Raw genomic sequence first — 20,146 nt, 5'->3', positions numbered from 1 at the left:
ACAGGAGAAGGGACAGTTCATCAGCTGTAACAGGAGAGAAAGAACTGAGGCAGGATAGTTGTGGATGCAAATAGGTCCAAAGATGTGTAAGACAGACACTGGGATAATTCCCGCTGGATGTCTCCATTTTTCTCTGGGAAGTATTTACTGAGGGGGAAGCCATTTACTGAGGATACAGGAGGGAAACCATGGGATTGGAGGGTTAAGGAAAGAGGATAAGGTCTGAAATTGGCACAGTGAGAAGCACAAGAAGGAGGAGACTAGAGAAATACAGGGAGGGTACCAGATAACGTTGAGAGTCCAGATAAGACTGGTGATCAAAAAGAGTATATAAATAAATCACATGAGAAAGGCCTGTATCTGGTCAACCGACTATTAAATTGATACAACCAGGTTAACACATCTTCATACATAATTATCCTTTACATCAAGTCATTATAACCATGGAAGGAAAGCAGTAGACAACCAATCAAAATACAGAAACTGCAAAATCACAGATGCTTGAACATTAATATGAATTCATTTGAACCACATGATAAACCCATTTAACGTAAAGTCTGAAAAAGGGAGCTAACAGGAAAAGTCAAGGGACACTAGAAATATACCGAACCAAATCCTGCACCCTAACCACTGCCATGGTTTTCCACTATCACCTCCAAATAGTTTTTGCAACTGTAATTCATGGTCATACAAGATCCTATTGGAATTTCCTGACAGTCCTCCTGCTTCAGGAGAAAATCAAATTACTGTTCTCACCAACTGTTACTCTGAGATTTCTACCTATCCAATGAAATTTACTCTGTATCTAGCACAGTTCTTCAAGCTTGGTATTTAAATACATGCAAATATATCCCCAAAAGATGCTCCATCTTACCGATATTGCAGTTATCCTAAGAGAATCAACGGTAGAATGTTTGAATAGGTACCATAAAACAGGCCCAGTTTCTCCTGTAATAAAGCCCTGGGCCTGAGCAGAAAAGGTAGTGCAGACATTTTCAATAATCTTTGCTGCCATGTGATTCACAACACGTTCTTCCTAGAGAGAGAGAAGGAGTAGAAAACAATGAGAAAATTAAATAGGTATTATTTAGGATCAGAAATAGATACACATCATTTCTTCATAATCACTGCTTTATAAATAAAGCCCTGATACCAAGAGTGCCCCCGGATGTGTTAGGTGTTTTAGGAGATGTGGTCATTTTTTCAGGCTATTATAAAACTATTACATTTGGTTAATCACTAAACCTAGCATAACATAATTCTCCACATATTTCAATAAAAAGGCTGAAATAATCTGGAAAATACACAATTATAGCTTACAGCATAACATAAAAACTGAAAGATAATTTTAAAAGCATAAGGAGTATGCAGAACAATCTTTAGAAATTACTCAGGGCTGGAAATAATTAGTGTACCAATAAGCTAAAGACCACCTAAGGAAAGACCATCAAGGAAAGCCCGAAGAAAGAGATTGCACCAGTGGTGTGACCAAATTAACCCTTAGGCTAAAGGCTGTTCTGGATTGTTCTAACAATGCTTAAAAGTCTCAAAAAGGATCAAGCTGTTTCCAGGTAACTTAAATGAGTCCAAGAAAAAGCACAAAAGTACTTAAAAGGCTATAAAGAAACAAAAGTGCCCAACATAAAAATCATGACGTCTGACATCCAATTAAGTTCACAAACACTAAAAAGCAGGAAAATATGACTCATAAAAAGAAAATTTAATTAAGGGAAATGACACAGGTGACAGAATAAGAAAAAAGTATTTAAATGGCTACTATAAATACAGTCCATACACTCAAGAAGAAAGAAAGAAGAAAGAAGCATAAGGAAAGAAATAGAAAATTAAAAAATGACCCAAATCAAAGGGCTAGAGATTATGTCTTATATGAAAAATACACTGAAATGGATTAACGTATTAGACTCTGCAGACTCAATGATTAGTGAAGATTAGTGAAGACACAACACTTAGCAAAAAAAAAAAAAAAAAAGAAGAAAAAGAAAAAAAAGAAACAACTATCCAAAATAAACACAGAAAGAAATAAGACTGGGTAAAAAAGAAAAAAGCATTGGAACATCAGTGAACTGTGGGACAACTTCAAACAACCTAATGTATGTGCAATGAGAATCCCAAAAGGGGGCAGAGGGAGGCAGAAAAAATATTTGTTTGAAGAACTACTGGCTGAAATTTTTTCAAATTTATGAAAATTAATAATTCACACTCTAAGAAACTCAATGAACCTCAAGTAGAAAAAAGAAAAGTCACACCAAGGTACATCATCATCAAACTTCTAAAAACCAGTAATAAAGAGAAACCTGTAAAAGCGGCTAGAGTAAAAAGACACATTATGTACAGATTATCTAACACATAACCTAACAAAAATAAGGATGACAGGAGACTTCTCATCAGAAGCAATGCAAACCAGAAGACAGTGGAACAATCTTTAAAGTACCAAAAGAGAAAAGATAACTGTCAACCTATAAATCTATATCCAACAATAACACCTTTCAAAAACAAAGGTAAAGGGCTTCCCTGGTGGCGCAGTGGTTGAGAGTCCGCCTGCCGATGCAGGGGACACGGGTTCGTGCCCTGGTCCAGGAGGATCCCACGTGCCGCGGAGCGGCTGGGCCTGTGGGCCATGGCCACTGAGCCTGTGCGTCCGGAGCCTGTGCTCCGCAACGGGAGAGGCCGCAGCGGTGAGAGGGTAAGGGACTTCCCTGGTGGTGCAGTGGTTAAGAATCCACCTGCCAATGCAGGGGACACGGGTTCAAGCCCTGGTCTCGGAAGATCCCACATGCCACGGAGCAACTATGTGCCACAACTACTGAACCTGCGCTCTAGGGCCCATGAGACACAACTACTGAAGCCAATGCGCCTAGAGCCTGTGCTCCACAACAGGAGGAGCCACCACGATGAGAAGCCCTAGCACCACAACAAAGGGTAGCCCCCGCTGGCCGCAACTAGAGAAAGTCCATGCACAGCAACAAAGACCCAATGCAGCCAAAAGTAAAAATAAATAAATAAATATTAAAAAGTAAATTTAAGAAAGAAAGAAAAGGGACATTCTTAAAAAAACAAACAACAACAAAAAAAAAACAAAGGTAAAAGTGAGGAAAATAGGGACAGGTTGGTAAAAAGGTACAAATTTTCACCTGTAAGATGAATAAAGTCTGGGGATGTAATGTAAAACAATGTGACTCTAGTTGATAACACCATATAGTATAATTGAAATTTGCTAAAAGAGAAGAATTTAAATGTTCTCACCCCAACCCCCCAAAAAGGTTAACGGGATAAAATATGAGACGACTGATGTGTTAGCTCAGTGGGGGAATCCTTTCACAACGTATGCATATATCAAATCATCACTTTGTACACTTTAAATATCTTACGATTTTATGTCAATCATACCTCAATAAAGCTGAAAAACAATTTAAATCCCTATCTCTGATAAAACAGACAAAAAACAATCAGCATGAACATAGATTTATATCTATATCTATCTATCAGATTAACAAGCTTGAGCTACTATAAGAAAAAAAGCACATCACCCAACAATGGCAGAATTCACCTTTCCTTCCCCCTAAGTACATATACATACTGAGTCATGAGAGAAGTATCCACAAATACCAAAGATTTAAAATCATACATATACCACTCCCTCTAACCACAATACCATTAAACAATAAAAAGATAAATAGAAAAAACATAAAGACAGGTATTAAATGAGAAAGAAACAAAAGAGGTGTAGAATTTGTTAAGTTTACAAAGCATGTAATGGGATAAAACAGTTAAAGGAACATGAAAATTCACAGAGAAACCGAACCAATATAAATCGTAGAACCCCGTGGAGCTTCCCCCTGAAGATTATCTGCCGCAGGAGAAGAGGAGGTATAAACCTCACCCTAGCAGTGAACATACCATACTTTGTGCCTCTTAGCCCACCAAGTCTCTGGAAGCTGGTCTACTCCCTACTCAGTGCAAACTCAGGATCGCTTCTTTGTGCCATTCTCAAAGGTTTGCTTCAAGACACATTAGGTAACTCCATACTTAGTATTGCATCCTACTAATAACAGCGTTCCAAATATTATGAATAGTGATATTAAAAGGAAAAACACAAGAAACCCTGCATCATTCCTATTCCATATACACGTTGCTCACTTTCACTACATAAAGGCGAGGAGAACTGTGCGTACCCGCAGAGAACCCAATGTTGACGGCACACACATTCTTTATTAGGAAGATTAAACTTAAACTGTGACAGTTACAAAAACAGAAAATACAGCTGTACATTTTCACTTTTACCCAGTATCAAGAATTTTAACTTCTCTCTCATTTTCGTTAACTAGTGTCTAAAAACACTTCAGGGCTTCCCTGGTGGCGCAGTGGTTGAGAGTTTGCCTGACGATGTAGGGGACACGGGTTCGTGCCCCGGTCCGGGAAGATCCCACATGCCACGGAGCGGCTGGGCCTGTGAGCCATGGCCACTGAGACTGCGCGTCCGGAGCCTGTGCTCTGCAACGGCAGAGGCCACAATAGTGAGGCCTGTGTACAGCCAAAAAAAAAAAACAAACAAAAAAAAAAACACTTCAAAGATAATACATATAATGGCTAACACCTCTATACATTCTAATTCAAGCCCCATCTTTTCCTAATTAAATACAAGCAATTTACCAATAGTTTTCTTTTTTAAAAAGCACTAAAACTGAAAATTCAATTTCCTCTTAAAAGAATTTTGTTACATCAAAATTATCTAATAAGCTATTGTTCAGAAATGAATAATAAAGCCAACCACATTTATGTTTTGAACCTCACATTTTAACATATGCCAGGTGTCAGTTCAGCACCCATAATTATATACAGACTATTATGCAAGCTACAAAAAAAAGAGGTGGTTGATTAGATACAAATGCATAAATTAATCTCCTCTAAACACGTGGAAACACTCTAGGTACTATTTCCAGCTTCTGTGCGCACTGTACAGTAGGTTGCTACCTACCCAGATAAAAATAACTACCTTCAAGAAAAGCCAGCTTTCTCAGCCTCCCTATTCCATGCACATACAGAACATATGCCGTCTAAGTTCAATGCCAAATATTCCTGAGATCAATACAGCAATGATACCAAGGGGAGAACTGCTCTTTGCCATTGTCTACAATAGGTCAAAGCAATGGAATGGAAAGCTGTCAAAGAGGGCCCAAGTCAGAAGCATGTGGAAGATCAACCAACACAGGTACCTTTCCTTATACAAAACATCAGCTGGGGCCCCAGGGCTTGGCCAGTATCAAACTACTCAAGAGTGGCACACCTGGGACTGAAATCCACATCCTCTGACTCCCAGCTCAAGGTCTCCAAAATGCCAGCCCCAACTCTGAAACGATGACTCAGTGTCATCATGGGTACCTTTTCTTCTATACTGCCACACTCTTTTTAAAACAGTTATACCAGGTCTTCCTTTGTGTGTGTGTGTGTGTGTGTGTGTGTGTTCCACCTTAAGTCTCTCACTCTAAATACTTCCCCTCTTTCCACCTGAGCGTTTACATCTGTAACAAGATCAAAGGCATTTGACTCACATCTCTATTACCATTGTTAAAATTATAGAAATCATAACAGGTTGACCTGGTTGGAAAACAAGGTCATAATCTCTTAGGTAACCTTTTGAAAAAGAGAAAACCTACTGAAAACTATTTAAACAAACTCATGACAGCCCCAGTGTAAGACTATCTTCTTCTCCCTAAGTGGATCTCACAGCATGCCACAGGATAAGGTAGGTCTGTGGGCAAATAACTTTGAAAACATCGCATTCGATATGCGCCCATGGAGATTCATAATTAAAAGCTCTGAAAAAAGTAAATAAATAAATAAAAGCTCTGAAAAGTACTAACTACAAACAAACGAAACTATTCAACCTTGTTTAACCCAGTGTGTCCCAAGGTATTTGACTGGAAAACCCTTAAAACACGTCTGAATTTCCCATGGCAAAGCTAGTTATCGATGCACAATGAACAAAAACAATATGTATAATTTAAAACTAAAATTGTCTTCTAAGAAGTCTACATATCAATTAAAACAAAAAAGTAAAATTTCCATTCCGCTTTTCTCTCAATGCACAGATTAAAGGGAGGAGAAAAGGGAGTACAAACCAGAATCAACGGCCCATGTCCAAAAAGGTACATTACTAAGTTTTGAAAGTGAAAAAAGAAGTCAATTAAGTTAGGCAAAAAAACATCTCAATATATTTAAGAACAACAGAGATAGCACAACAATGTGAATGTACTTATCTATATACTTAAAGGTTAAGATGGTAAATTTTATATTAAATATATATATAACCACAATTTAAAAAAATACAAGAGAAACAGAACAGACCACATTCTTGATCTATACAGTAATGCAACTTTGTTATTGCAACAAAAGAAAAAAGAGGCAATAAAATCCCACCCACTTGAAAAAGTTTAAACCATCTCATAAACAACCCTGGACCAAGATAAAATTTTAAACTAGGGATTATCTATAAAATAACAATAATGGAAACACTACATGTCAAAACAATGGGATACAGCTAACACTAGGTTGAAAGTTAATAGCCTTAAATGTCTTAGTAACTACACAAGAAAGAAAAAGGAAAAAAAAAAAGCAAATGTAGTTACAAAACAACAATAAATGGCATACTGAACCAGGGATAAAAAAAAATTTTCTTTCCGAATAAATGAAGATAGGGCAGTGTCTTAATCATTTTCGCCTTTCCTGTGTCCAGCCAGTACATAATATGTTTCATAAATGCTACCTGTAAAGAACGGGAGCTGTACATGAGAGAGTTACCTTAAGCAATGAATTAAATACATCAGCTGAATGTCATCAGGAATTCAAAGGAACTTCAATCATCTTATTCCAGTGTTTTCTAAACCAAATGTGTCATTCTCCTTTTAGTTTTCTCACTGAGTATGCCTTCCATTTTCACTAATATCAACCAATTCTCCTCAAATTTATTCATAGATATATACTCTCAATCAACATCCCAACAGGTGAACTTGCATGTAACTTTTTAAGTAAAAAGGGACCAAAAAAGCTAAGAAACTCATGAAAAAGATTAAAATGGTAAGAAAAAACGCCCCTCTATATTTTTAAATTATTAAAAATAAATACTATTAATTTAGACAGCATGGCACAGATAATAGGCCAACAGAACTAAATAAAGACAAGAGACATGCACGTTGACATGACAGAGGTACACTGCAGAGCCATGGGGGGAAGAAGGACTTTTAATTAAGTGATGCTGGGATAACAGATTATGTTTATTTTAAAAAATAAAACTGGATCCACACATAGCACCACACACACAAAACAATTACAAATAGATTAAACTTCTAAAGGGAAAAAGGAAAAATAAAACTTTTAGAAGAAATATGTAATAGACCATCTTAATGAAGTTGAAGGAGAGAAGCTTTTCTTGAGATATAAAAAACACAAATAATAAAGGGATGGATTGATAAATTTCTATTCAAATTAGGAACTTCTGCTTATCAACAGACACTGTAAAGAAAATGAAAAGACCAAACACAAATTAGAAAGTATCTGGGATACACATAAACAACAAAAAGTTAATACCCAGAATACATTTTTTAAAAATTCCTATGGGTGGAGTACCATGACATCTGAATTTTTTTCAAACAGTTCAGAAAATAAATGAATGAATAATAAATACACACATATGGAAAGATATACACACACACATATTACAACAAAGCAAAGAGGACAAAACGTTAACGGTTGAACCTAGGTGATGAAAATAGAGGTGATCATTATAGTTTTCTTTCCTTTTCTAATACTTGAAACATTTTATAACAATAGGCTGGGAGGGTGGGAGGGTGGGAATGAAGGTGTGCAGAATTCCTACAAAGCAACAGAAAAAATTAAAACAATCATTTTCAAAACAGGAAAAACTACAGAAACCAAAATAAATAGAAAAAGATGGTCATTATCATTAGTAATCAGGAAAATGCATATTAAAAGTACTTTGAGAAACAATTTAATGCCCACGAGACTGACAAAAACTTAAAAGTCTGACTATATCAAATGTTCAAGAAGATGTGAGTTAATGGATACTCCTATACACTGCTGGTGTGAGTATAAACTGATACACACGTGTGTCTCTGAGGCACACATCAACAACATACTATTCAGTGGTACAAACACTTTACACAATCAGCATGTACCAATCTCAACCTAACTTTAAGCAAAAAACTTAAGTCTCAAAAGAACACAGTGCCAGTCCATTTATAGAGTTCAACATTTAGACTCAATCAACGTAATATTTAGCAATACAATCAAAAAGGGAAACACTATAAAGAAAAACTTGGGAAAGTAAAAAGAGAAAACAATTAGAAAACCTTGGGAAAGTTTATCACCGAACTCAGAATAGTGTTTACTCTTTGAAAGAAAGTACAAATTGCAATCCTAGAGGGAGACAGAAAAATTCTCTAAGCAACCGGTGACTTTCCCTTGGCGTTTTTTGTTTTTTTTTTTTTTGACTGCATTGGGTCTTCGTTGCTGCGTGCGGGCTTTCTCTAGTTGAAGCTAGTGGGGGCTTCGTTGCAGTGCACGGACTTATTGCACTGGCTTCTCTTGTTGTGGAGCACGGGCCCTAGGCTTCAGTAGTTGCGACACGCAGGCTTCAGTAGTTGCAGCACGCAGGCTCTAGGGCACAAGGGCTTCAGTAGTTGTGGCCCACAGGCTCTAGAGTGCAGGCTCAGTAGTTGTGGCCCATGGGCTTAGTTGCCCTGCGGCATGTGGTATCTTCCTGAACCAGGGCTCGAACCCATGTCTCCTGCATTGGCGGGCGGATTCTTAACCACTGCACCACCAGGGAAGTCCCTCCCCCCTTTTTTCTTAAATAGAGTAAGTGGGTCAGAGTGTGTGCTTTTAACCATACTCCTACATTTCATATACTCTTCTGTATATGAGATACATTTCACTATTAAAGAACCTACATTCAGAAATACCAGTAGGGGCTGGGAAAACAGTTTTCTACATTAAAAAAAATTTTTTTTTAATCATTGAAGTGGCTTAAAATTTTTTTACCTCAACTATGTCCTGAATACATTAGACAAATATGCTAAAGAACTGCTACAATTGAATTATTTTTGTAAGGATAGAAATCCTTTTTTAGGGGGGGATGATCACCTCTGAATTTATTTAATAGGGACAATATTAGTGTACATGCTGCCAAAGCATACACTTAAATGCTTTTCAAACATATAAAATTTTCATAAATTAGAGAGTTCTGGACTTTTCTCCCTCTTAAAGAAAAGTATACAAGACTTGTCATACATACCAAGACAAAAGGCAAGTGTGTATATTCATTAACTATACCATTAGCTACATCGCTATTTTACAGTTATTATTTGTTAACAATACACATGTATATCAAACACTATTCTTTTTTTTTTTTTTTTTTTTTTTTTGCGGTACGCGGGCCTCTCACCATTGTGGCCTCTCCCGTTGCGGAGCACAGGCTCCGGGCGCGCAGGCTCAGCGGCCATGGCTCACGGGCCCAGCCGCTCCGCAGCACGTGGGATCCTCCCAGATCGGGGCACGAACCTGTGTCCCCTGCATCGGCAGGCGGACTCTCAACCACTGCGCCACCAGGGAAGCCCTCAAACGCTATTCTTTACAGTATGTACTCAATGAAAACACAGGAGGGGGTGGGGAGGATATATTTAATAAAGGATACCACCTCATGGATTAGAATTGATCATCTTTTACTAGGACTTAATCTAAGTTTTATAAATTAAAGACACAAAGTTTTAAAAATTTCTTTACACCATTTAAAAAATTCTTAGAAGACTCCTTTCTCCTTTGAGCTCCTGTATTTTATTCTTTTGCATGAATGTACTTGACAGATTCCACTTTATATTTTTATCTTAGCTCCCACAACAGGTAGGATCTGTGCATGAATAGATATTCCACCTTCTTCATCCATGTGCCCCCAGGTGTGCCTAGCTTGAGGCCTTGAATGATAAATCCAAACATGTCTTTTGACTACAGATAAAAATAACTTAATTCTCATATTGTTGATAAAGTAAAGAATACTGGCTTCATTCACATCCCACAGTGACAAGTGACTACACAGTTAACCCTACAGGCGGGTAAGTGTTCACACCTCCTTTCTGGATCACCAGGGTAAAACCTTGCAGAGATTTTTCTACACTTGGGACATCATTCCATTACCATATAACGCATGAAGTAATGAACTCAAAAGAAAGATGTTTATTCTGACATGTGTTTTTTTCATTCCTTAAGGAATGTTTTTAGCTTATGGCTCTGCCTTGGGTGAAACAATGTCAAGGTTTAAAGCAAACAGAAAAATGCCAACCTTCTAGGTCAGTTACTAAATCCTCTACACAATTACACACAGGAGCTACGTATTCAGGTTGGTTGTTTGGCCAGCTGGCTGGTTTTCAGCCATTAACAATAGCATGAGAAGGGATGTGAATAAATTGAAAAAAAAAAACCCACATCACATAATAATTACTACTTAATATTAAAATCAACAGATACTAGTGGCAGCTTCCCCGTTTCTGAACCACAAAATGGCAACCTGACAAGATAATCACAGGGATGTTGAGGTTCGCAGAAAATTCTCTGCATACACCTTGCCTGTTAAACTGTTGTATTGATAACTTTAAAAGAGAGGGGAGGATTAAGTATATGTTATTGAGAACTAGTTAGGTTGTTTATATTTGCTATCACCTCTTAAAAAGCAAGACATTTAAACGAGTGAATGAGAGTTGGTTCGTTTTTACACTTGATCCACTGTAGGTCCCTGGCTCACAGTGGCTTGTCGGCATTGCTTAAATTCAGGAGCAATACAGTGCTCGGTTGACAGGCTCCTGCACTGCTGCAGGCTACAATCCTCACACAGTGCCTGAAGGGTTATTACAATTGCAAGCGTCTACAGAGGACAACAAAGGAGGCTTACCCCTTCCCGAAGGCACCTCATTAGCACCGTGTATGCAGCCGAGGGAACAGCCCAGCATTCTCGGGGCTTCTTTTTTTTTTCTTCCTAAAATGAAGTGGAAGGAAAGGCAGTGAAGCTAATAGCACAAAAGATATTAACCCTTTCAAGAAAAAGGCTCGGTTTCATATATACAAACTTCCTAAAACTTCTTAACATTCTATTGAAAGTACAGCCTGACAATTATGACCTGATGAGGGGTCTTTTACTGCACTGTACATACAAGGTATTTCTTCTGTTTCTCATTATGTTGTATATGATGTTGATAAGATCCCCTCAGCAGTAGCCAGATGGAAAGAACTAAGAAATGACAGTATGACCTGGTCGATAGAGAAGCCATTCCACTGATAACTGTAGGTGATGATACAGCTACTCCTACCTAAAAGGTATGACATTATCTGTAACGATTTGAAAGCACAGAACACACAGCTTTGAGTAATATCTCCGGATAATCCACAGGAACTAGTAAAACTCAGGATGCTACCTAGCAAGACAAAGCTCAATAAAAGTCAACAATTATGATTAGCGGGTACACTGATTTTAATAACATCAGGAAACATTCTTCCACAGAAGAACCAAATTAGAGAGAGAACCGCAAGAACACTCCTGGAACCTATGAAATAAAATCACAAACTAAACCAGGGGCCACAGAGAAAGGTGCAAAACAGTAATCTCTTTATAGCAGAAGAAATTCAGCTCTGCTTAGAATGTTTCTTTAAGATTGTCCAAATGTTAGAACTGGTACCTTACTGATCCAAAAGTATTTAATACCCATGATGAGAATTGTGACCCATTAAAACTGTACCCTTAATCATGGAATTCCACATACGGTCATAATCTAGACATTACCATCCAGAGCTGCTCCAGCCCAAAAATCATGAATTCAGCACCCAATTCAACTTCCAAACACAACTTTCCTCCCTTCCAGATCATTTATTCAGGAGGCCCACCACAACCTTTCCTTAACATCACTGGACTCTGCTCCCCGTCTCCCCTCCCCCACCCCTTCTCTTTCCCCCAGTCTATCCCCTACCCTCCCTGACAGCCATTTAGATTCCCGGTCTATCATTTAATCACTCTTGCCAAAGGCCTGAATCACCTCACCCTCTGGAGTGCCCTTGTCCTGGGCCTGGGGAAACTCAACCTTAGAGGGAGCCAGTGGCTTGTTTTCTCCAGGCCTGCGCTCAGACAGCTGGGCTCTTGGAGGGGTGGCACCAAGGACACAGAGTCCACAAAGGACCCAGGGTCAGTTAAGCCCAGGGACCCTCCACGTCACTCTCCAGGCCCGTCTCTCTCTCTGACCAATTCCCTCTCCTAAAGGACCACAGTATTTCAACCCCGTGGCCCTGCCATCGCTTCACCTACTTTTCCTCCTCCGCGTAGACCATGGAAGTGATGAGAGAGGAACTACTACCTCACCTCCACCTGCAGCGAGCTGCTGCTCATACCCAGTGGTTACAGCAGGACAGGCTCCTCCACCCCTTCCACGTGGGCCCACGAGCCCGTTCCCACCCTGCTTTCTTCAGGGTCACTAGGGTCTGGACCATCCCTTACTGCTCCTAAGTGCTCGATGCCCTGTCTCCACGGGATCCCTTCCATTTCCACTAGAACAGACTCACTGTCATCTCCCATTTTCAGATGTGCTGTGAGAACTACATGTAGATGTTTTTCCTTTTTTTTTTTTGGCTGGGCCACATGGCATGCGGGATCTTAGTTCCCCAACCGGGGATCAAACCCATGCCCCCGGCAGTCGAAGTCCCCTGGAGGTGTATTTTTGATGTCTTTGTGGGAAAATGTGAGCTCCACGTCCTTCTGTTCCGCCAGCTTGATCTGGCCCCCTGTTGTCTCCCATTCTCAAAACAGCCCCTCGCCCCTCCGCTCTTTCCCACAACCATCCTAAGCTTTACGTTCACTTCCTCAAGTGTCCTCACCTCCCCCTAAATCCTCAACACGCTGCCGTCTGACTTGTTCGGCCTCACTCACTCCACATTAAATAAATAAATACACGAAACAGCTCTTGTTGGGTTACCGGTGACTTTCGTGTCACTCAAGACAGGGGACTCTGTGGTCCTCTTCCTTGGACATTCAGCCCTATCGACATTCTCTTTTCTGAAATGCCCACTCCTCTCCTAAGTTTGCTCCTGCTTCACTTACTCTCCGTTAGGATCCAGACGCCTCTCTTACCATCCTCCAATCTATTCTCCACATTTAAAGCAGAGTCATCTTTGTGGCACTTAAATCAAATGACACCCTTACCCTTCTTAAAACTTTATCGGCTTCCCCTTGCTCTCAGGATCAAGACCCAGGCATCCGACTTGGCCAAGGAGCCCTCCACAGTCACGTCCCTGCCAGTCTCTGCAGCCCTCCTTCCTGCTCATTCCCCTCCAGTCCCATTGGCCTTGCTGCAGTTCATGAGTGGAAAAAAGCACCTACTATGTGCCAGGAACTCTTCTAAACAATAGCCACACAGCTGTGAGCAAGAAAGATAAATGTTCTGTCTTAATGGTATTTAGTGGGGGACAAAGTTTTTTTTTTTTCATTAAACAAAATAAACAAGTCAAGATAGTGATGAGCGCTATAAAGAAAAGCATAGCAATGGATAAACATGGTCCTACTGTATAGCACAGGGAACTGTATTCAATATCCTGTTATAAACCATAATGGAAAAGAATATTAAAAAGAATATATATATATAAAAAACTGAGTCACTCTGTTGTACAGCAGAAATTAAACACAACATTGTACATCAACGATACCTCAATAAAAAAACTTTTTTAATTAAAAAAAAAAGGAAGAAAAGCACAGCGGGCTAAGGGGTTAGAGGAAGACTGTAGTCAGAGGGGCTCCATCTCACAGTGCTCAGGGCCGGGAGAAGGCTCTCTGCAGGGATCCACGTGAGCAGAGAGAAACGGTAAACATCTAGGGGGAAAACAATGCAAGCAAGAGGAACAGCAAGTGCAAAGGTGTGGCGGCAGGACCAGGGTACGAGGGGTTTCAGGGAACTGTGGGGAGGGCAGTGCGCCTGGGAGGAGGAAACAAGTAAGAGGGTCGCGAGGGCAGAGGTCATATGGGGACTGGGGAGGCAGCTCACAAGAGCCCAGAAGGTAACTGGAGATTTAGCTGTGACAACCGGGAAGACAGGAAGCATGGGAGGGCTCTGAGGAGTGACAACGGCAGAGTCTCATGGGTTTAGCAGGCTCACTCTGACTGATGTCTGGGGAAGACTTCAATGGACACAAGCGTGAAGCAAGGAGATCATCTGGAAATGATTATGGGCTGGACAAAAAGGACAAAATATAAGAATACCTGGCCTCAACGTGATGTGTATCCTTGACAAAAGTCAGAAAAAAAAATATGTAAACTATAAGTGTGTTGCCTCATAATATCCTCGTCAGAATCACAGTCTGGTCTTCTGTTCTCATGCTTATAACCTCAGGGTGTTACCAGAGAATCAAAAGGACAGGACTTAGGTGTCTACATTATATACGATACACATGTATGTACGTACGTGTGTATGCGTATACATACATCACTTCAGGTCAGTCTCACTACGTCAGCACTGACCTGACATGTTAAGGTTTACCTATATGCTAAGTGACAACGCCACAAACAGCCTCATCTCATGAAATATTAGTGACTTGTGTGGGTCCAGGGACATAACTTCCTTTTCTGGTTTGCTATCATAAAATGTGGTCAAACGCCATGGCCACAGAACCATCCCTTTATTAAAACAGCCTAGCTTACATCCAATTAAAGTGAGAACGAAGGGAAATGATTCTCTAGATCTACTTTTAGAAACAAACAGAAATATGATTCTGCATTATTCCATTTATATAAGACTCTACAAAATGCAAACTAGTCTATATGACAGAAGGCAATCAGCGGTTGCCTGGGGGTGGGGAGAGGGGCAGGAGGGAGGGGTAACAAACGGTGCTGAGAAAACTTTTGGAGGCGATAGATATTTTCATTATCTTGACTGTGGTGATGGTTTCACAGATGTATACATATATTAGCACTGATCAAATTCTAATCTTTAAACGTGTGCAGTTTATGGTATGCCAATTATACCTCAATTAAGCTGGGGGGAAAGGTAAAAAAAAAAAATGGGACACATGCCCCCCCCAGAAATTGGACTAGACTCCCACCCATGATAAGATGGCAGACCACACTTCCTGTGGTCTGAGATACCTGACCTTTCTTCTAAGGAAAGCAGTTTTATTCTGTATCCTTAAAATGCCTCAGAGAGCTGACAAGAAATCAAAGAATAATCAAGCCAAAAATTAGCTGCAAGCGTGAAGGGATAAACAGAGCACTGAAGTTTGCTTTTATTCTGAGGGCCTGCAGAACTTGGTAAATTTGAGCTTTGATGTCAAGGCCTCCAGGGCCCAAGGTAAGAGTAAAGTCAATATAAACTCTCCAGCCCCGCCCCCGAAGAACTGCAAGGAAAACTGTCTTTCACAAAACTTAGCACACAAGAGAATGTTCCAGTGCAAGAGGAGGAGGGAGGGAGCTCTAAGTACTAACTGAGAAAGACATCCATATTAATTATTAAGAAATAGCTCCAGTGTATGTATCGCCATACACTGTTTTTAATACTGTGTAACTATTAAGTGAAAAAAGTTGCTCTACTTGCTATATAAAATGAGACAAAGTAAGAATCTACGTTTCTAATCGCTCATTTGTGCAAAACTAATGCTGTAAATATAAGTAAGAAAGTAATCGTACTGGTTATTTATTGGGGAACTACACAGATGGGGGACAAAAGTAGAAAAGAGACCCTTCTCTGTATACCTTTCTATACTTCCAAGTTTTCTAGTTTCATGAGTGTGTTATCTCTTCAAAATATAAAATTACCCGAGAATAAACTCAACCAAGCTAAATGTACAAAAGCTTTATGAGTGAAATATATTGGGTTGGCCAAAAAGTTCATTTGGGTTTTTCTGTTAAGATGACGAACTTTTTGGCCAACCCAATAATTTAAATGACTTAAATGAAAAATCTTTTAATATAAACGTATGAAAACACCATTTTTGTGTGCATTAAAGGACAACATATCATAAATGTGCTAATACTTTCCTCATAGATGCAGTACAATCCCGAACATGCATTAGAAGACTCAAAATCACAAAGACAGCAGTATTTCTGTATAGTCAATGTAGGGTTCAAAAGATGATTTCAGAACTGGACAATCTGATTCTAAAATTTATTCTGACATATAAAGGGCCAGGAATAGCCAAGACATTTATGAAAACGAAGACTAAGGAAGTGAGATTTGCTGTACAGGTTATCAATACTAAGCATGGAACTAAACGATTTTAAATACTGATGTTTTATAGCAATTAAGTTAACTGCCTTAAAATGATGATCATCCAGAAAGTCAATTTAGATACTAAGGATACTCAGGTTATATAACATTTAAGCAAGTTCTAGAAGCAAAACGTAAGTACAAGGAGAGAACTTTTGATTAACTTGTAACTTACTGGTACTCATTAAAACACTCAGAGCATCACATGAAATGAATAACTCATAATTTATCTGTATCTATTCAATATATTCCCAAATATAAGAAGTCAAATTCTGCAGTCACACATTCTCGTGCCATGTTAAGAGCTATATTTACACATAGTGTTTTAAATAATAATGGCGCTTGTACACTGGGAGAACCAACAGGACCCTCTTGCATGAAGGAGTCAAAGATGGCAGCAACCTAGGAAGTACTTTGGGGACTCTGGTCCACTGGTTTTAAAATACAGCCTGAGAATCTCCTACACTTTAAAGAAAAAGAGGCACTGGGGGAGAGGGAAGACAGACAAGGAGAGATAGAAGAAGAGTCAGAAAGACACTGAGAGCCTCTCTCCTCCAGAGGTCAAAATTTTCCTAAATTCCTTAGGTGTGCTCAAAGGGGCAAAATCAAAAAACTTTGATTTTGATATCCGCCATGATATCTCAGAACACATCAAAGAACAACAGAGTTAACCAGACAATCTTACCTGGATGGCTATAAGATAGATCAGCTCCCCCAGGGTTGGTAAAAGGCACTGTTTTAATTTGCTGTTCCTGAAGTTTTCCCTAATTAATTCGGTTAAGAGAGTAACTGCCTGAAAAGAGAGGGAAAAAGTCTATTATTTCATGTGTATCTCTTGGTTCTTTAGCCTATATGTAACAGGCAAGACACTCTACAAAATTCACCTTGCATTTTTAAGAACTGGTTTCCAAATTATTTTCAATATACGGGCCTTATTCCTGAAAGAAAAAAACAGGAACTCTCCCAGACGAAGATACAAATACACCCAGTGAAATAAACTTACCGACTTACAGCACTTATCAGGTTACCGAGCATTTTCACTATATCGCCAATCTGCTGTGACGGAACCGTTGCTCTATCTTTAAAGCCAGAAAACCTAGGCTGAGAGAGTTGCAGCAGCTTGCCCCCATGCCATCCAGCCCACTTGGAAACCAGAATCTGAACACAGATTTTCCCATGCCAGATCCCTGGGATGCTCCAGCGCACCCCAGTTTGAAAAATTCTTACACTGCATGAAACTTTTAAGTGATTCCTTCAAAAATACAAGTGGGGCAACATTATACCAACATTCCACTATAATCCACTTTGAAATCCGGCAGCATGTTTTATCAGATCTAGTTAATTTCCTAGGACTCATGCTGAGAAAATCCCATGTGCTCCATGCCAGAATGTATACCCCAGAACACAGGCTAATCAAATGATACTGTGACCATGAAGTAGGGTATAATGGTTTCAGAATGATACATATAGAATGAGATGGGGGAAAATTGCATATAAATAGTGTGAAGCATTGCTCCAAAACAGTGCATGCAACTGAAAACATGGTGCACAAACAAGATGATTTCTTACTGTGACAAGATATAAGTTTTTAAATTGAACATATATCAAAACATTAGTTCTTACAGCTAAAACTAATACAATGTTATATGTCAATTATATCTCACTGTAAAAATTAGTTAAGGCTTCCCTGTTGGAGCAGTGGTTAAGAATCCGCCTGCCAATGCAGGGGACACAGGTTCAAGCACTGGTCTGGGAATATCCCACATGCCACGGAGCAACTAAGCCTGTGAGCCACAACTACTGAGCCCACGCTCCGCAACAAGAGAAGCCACGGCAATGAGAAGCCCGTGCACCGCAACGAACAGTAGCCCCCGCTCGCCACAACTAGAGAAAAAAACCCGTGCACAGCAATCAAGACTCAACACAGCCAAAAATAAATAAAGAAAAAATAAAATAAATTTTTAAAAAAAAGTTTAAAAACTGAAACTGAGCACTTTAAAACTTTCAGAGCAATTTGACAGATGCTACAACATCCCAGCATGTAATCACTGGTCCCGTATTGTAAAACAAGAGTGTGGACAACTTGGAGTTACACATCAGGGAGCTGCACAATAGTCACGCATGGGAGGAACACTTGTTGATGTGGGTTTTTATGAACAGCTTCATTGAGTTACAACTGACCTACAATGTGCTGCATTTTTTTTTTTTTTTTTTTTTTTTTTTTGGCCATCCGTGAGTCTTGCAGGATCTTAGTTCCCTGACCGGGAATTGAACCCAGGGCCACGGCAGTGAAAGTGCCGACTCCTAACCACTGGACTGCCAGGGAATTTCCAGAACTGCATATATTTAAAGTGTACAATTAGATATGTTTGACATATGCACGTCCCAGTGAAACCACCACCACAATCAAGATAGCAACACCCCCAAGTGTTTCCTCAAGTTCCCTTGGTAATCCCTCCATTTCACTAACTTTCTCTCCTCCCACTGACTTCCTTTCTGTCATTAGTTGGCATTTTCTAGGGTTTACGTTAATGGAATCATATACTATGTATTCTTATTTGTCTGGCTTCTTTCACTTAGCATAATGCATTTGAGATTCTTCCATGTTGTTATGTTTATACATAGTTCATTCTTTTTCAGTGCTGAGTAGTATTCCCCTGTGCACGGATACCACCTTGTGTAACTCCCACTACCCACTGCCTCACACACAGTGAATCCCCCATAGAAAGTGGTTGAGGAGGAAAAAGGAATCATATACATCACATTAGCCCTTGCAGGTCACTTCTACACACAGTCTTCCTTTTCTTTCAACCTGTACTGATCATCCACTAGTATTACCTTGAACCCATCTGAAATTAACAATGTTCAGCCTTTTCTTTTTACCTACAAAAATAGCAATTTGTCACCAGCATACCTGTCATAAAAGAACGGATAAAGGAAGTATTCTAAAGAGAAAGGAAATTATTAAAAAAAAAAAAAGAACCTTGGAAAATCATGAAGGAAGCAAAAACACGGTAGGCAAAAATACAGGTAAATACGATAGGCTTTCCGCCTCCTATTAAGTTTTCTAAATTATGTTGGATGGTTGAAGTAAATGTTAGGAAAATGCTTGGTTTGGTTCTAAATGTATTTAGAGGATATATTTAAGACAACTATATAAAAATGAGGGAGGTTAAATGTTGAAAAGGGAAGTAAGTTTTCTATACTTCACTTGAATGGGTAAAATGATGACACCACTAGACTGATAAAGTTATGTATAATATAAATATAAACAATGTTGTTTTTTAAAAAATCAAAGACAAGCTAAATAAATAAAAAGATGTATTTGTGTGTGTGTGTGTGTGTGTGTGTCTGTGTATTTTATTTTCTGTACAATATGATGCTTTGACATCTTAAAAAAACCTTTCTGGCTGGGGAGAGAATGACCCTACCCTCCCAGGGCCAGCCAATTCTTAGAGGTAGCAAAGGCCCAGGAGAGCATGTCTTTAATATGCAAACTCGCCAATCCAGAGCCATACCTCCTCTATCTGGCCCTTATACCTCAGGAGGCAATATTCTTCGTCTTCATCATCCCAGGACCAGGTACCATGCAACGAGAGACTCTTCCTATAGCCCAAAGCCTGCTGAAATTATTCAGACTAGCCAATTCTAAGGTGTTTATCCTGCCTCGCCTTTCCCGTGCAAACCCCAATAAAGACTATGGTTTAAGCACTCCCCTTTTCTGCCTCCTGACCACCTTGGCGTTTTTCCATATGGCCCTGTATGCCATGCCTGTCTCTAGGACCTGTAAACATAATAAACTTTATTTTCCTGAGCCTCTCCTCTCT

At 39.5% G+C, this 20,146-nt stretch overlaps 1 protein-coding gene across 10 annotated transcripts in view; it reads right to left on the bottom strand.

Moving 5' to 3' along the window:
- ULK4 (unc-51 like kinase 4) overlaps positions 1 to 20,146 on the bottom strand; it is a 522,462-nt gene that overhangs the window by 416,917 nt on the left and 85,399 nt on the right. For all 10 annotated transcript variants that reach the window (XM_033864682.2, XM_033864673.2, XM_033864674.2 and 7 more), the window contains 3 exons: positions 17,005 to 17,112; positions 10,979 to 11,062; positions 875 to 1,036 (listed from right to left, as the gene is read on the bottom strand). In XM_033864682.2, coding sequence (XP_033720573.1) covers positions 875 to 1,036; positions 10,979 to 11,062; positions 17,005 to 17,112 — 354 coding nt within the window. The remainder of the gene's footprint in view (positions 1 to 874; positions 1,037 to 10,978; positions 11,063 to 17,004; positions 17,113 to 20,146) is intronic.

This window comes from Tursiops truncatus, chromosome 10 (assembly GCF_011762595.2).
Source record: "Tursiops truncatus isolate mTurTru1 chromosome 10, mTurTru1.mat.Y, whole genome shotgun sequence".
Taxonomy (NCBI): Eukaryota; Metazoa; Chordata; class Mammalia; order Artiodactyla; family Delphinidae; genus Tursiops; species Tursiops truncatus.
The sequence above is the reverse complement of the archived record's forward strand: the minus strand, read 5'-3'. Positions and strand labels throughout refer to the sequence as shown.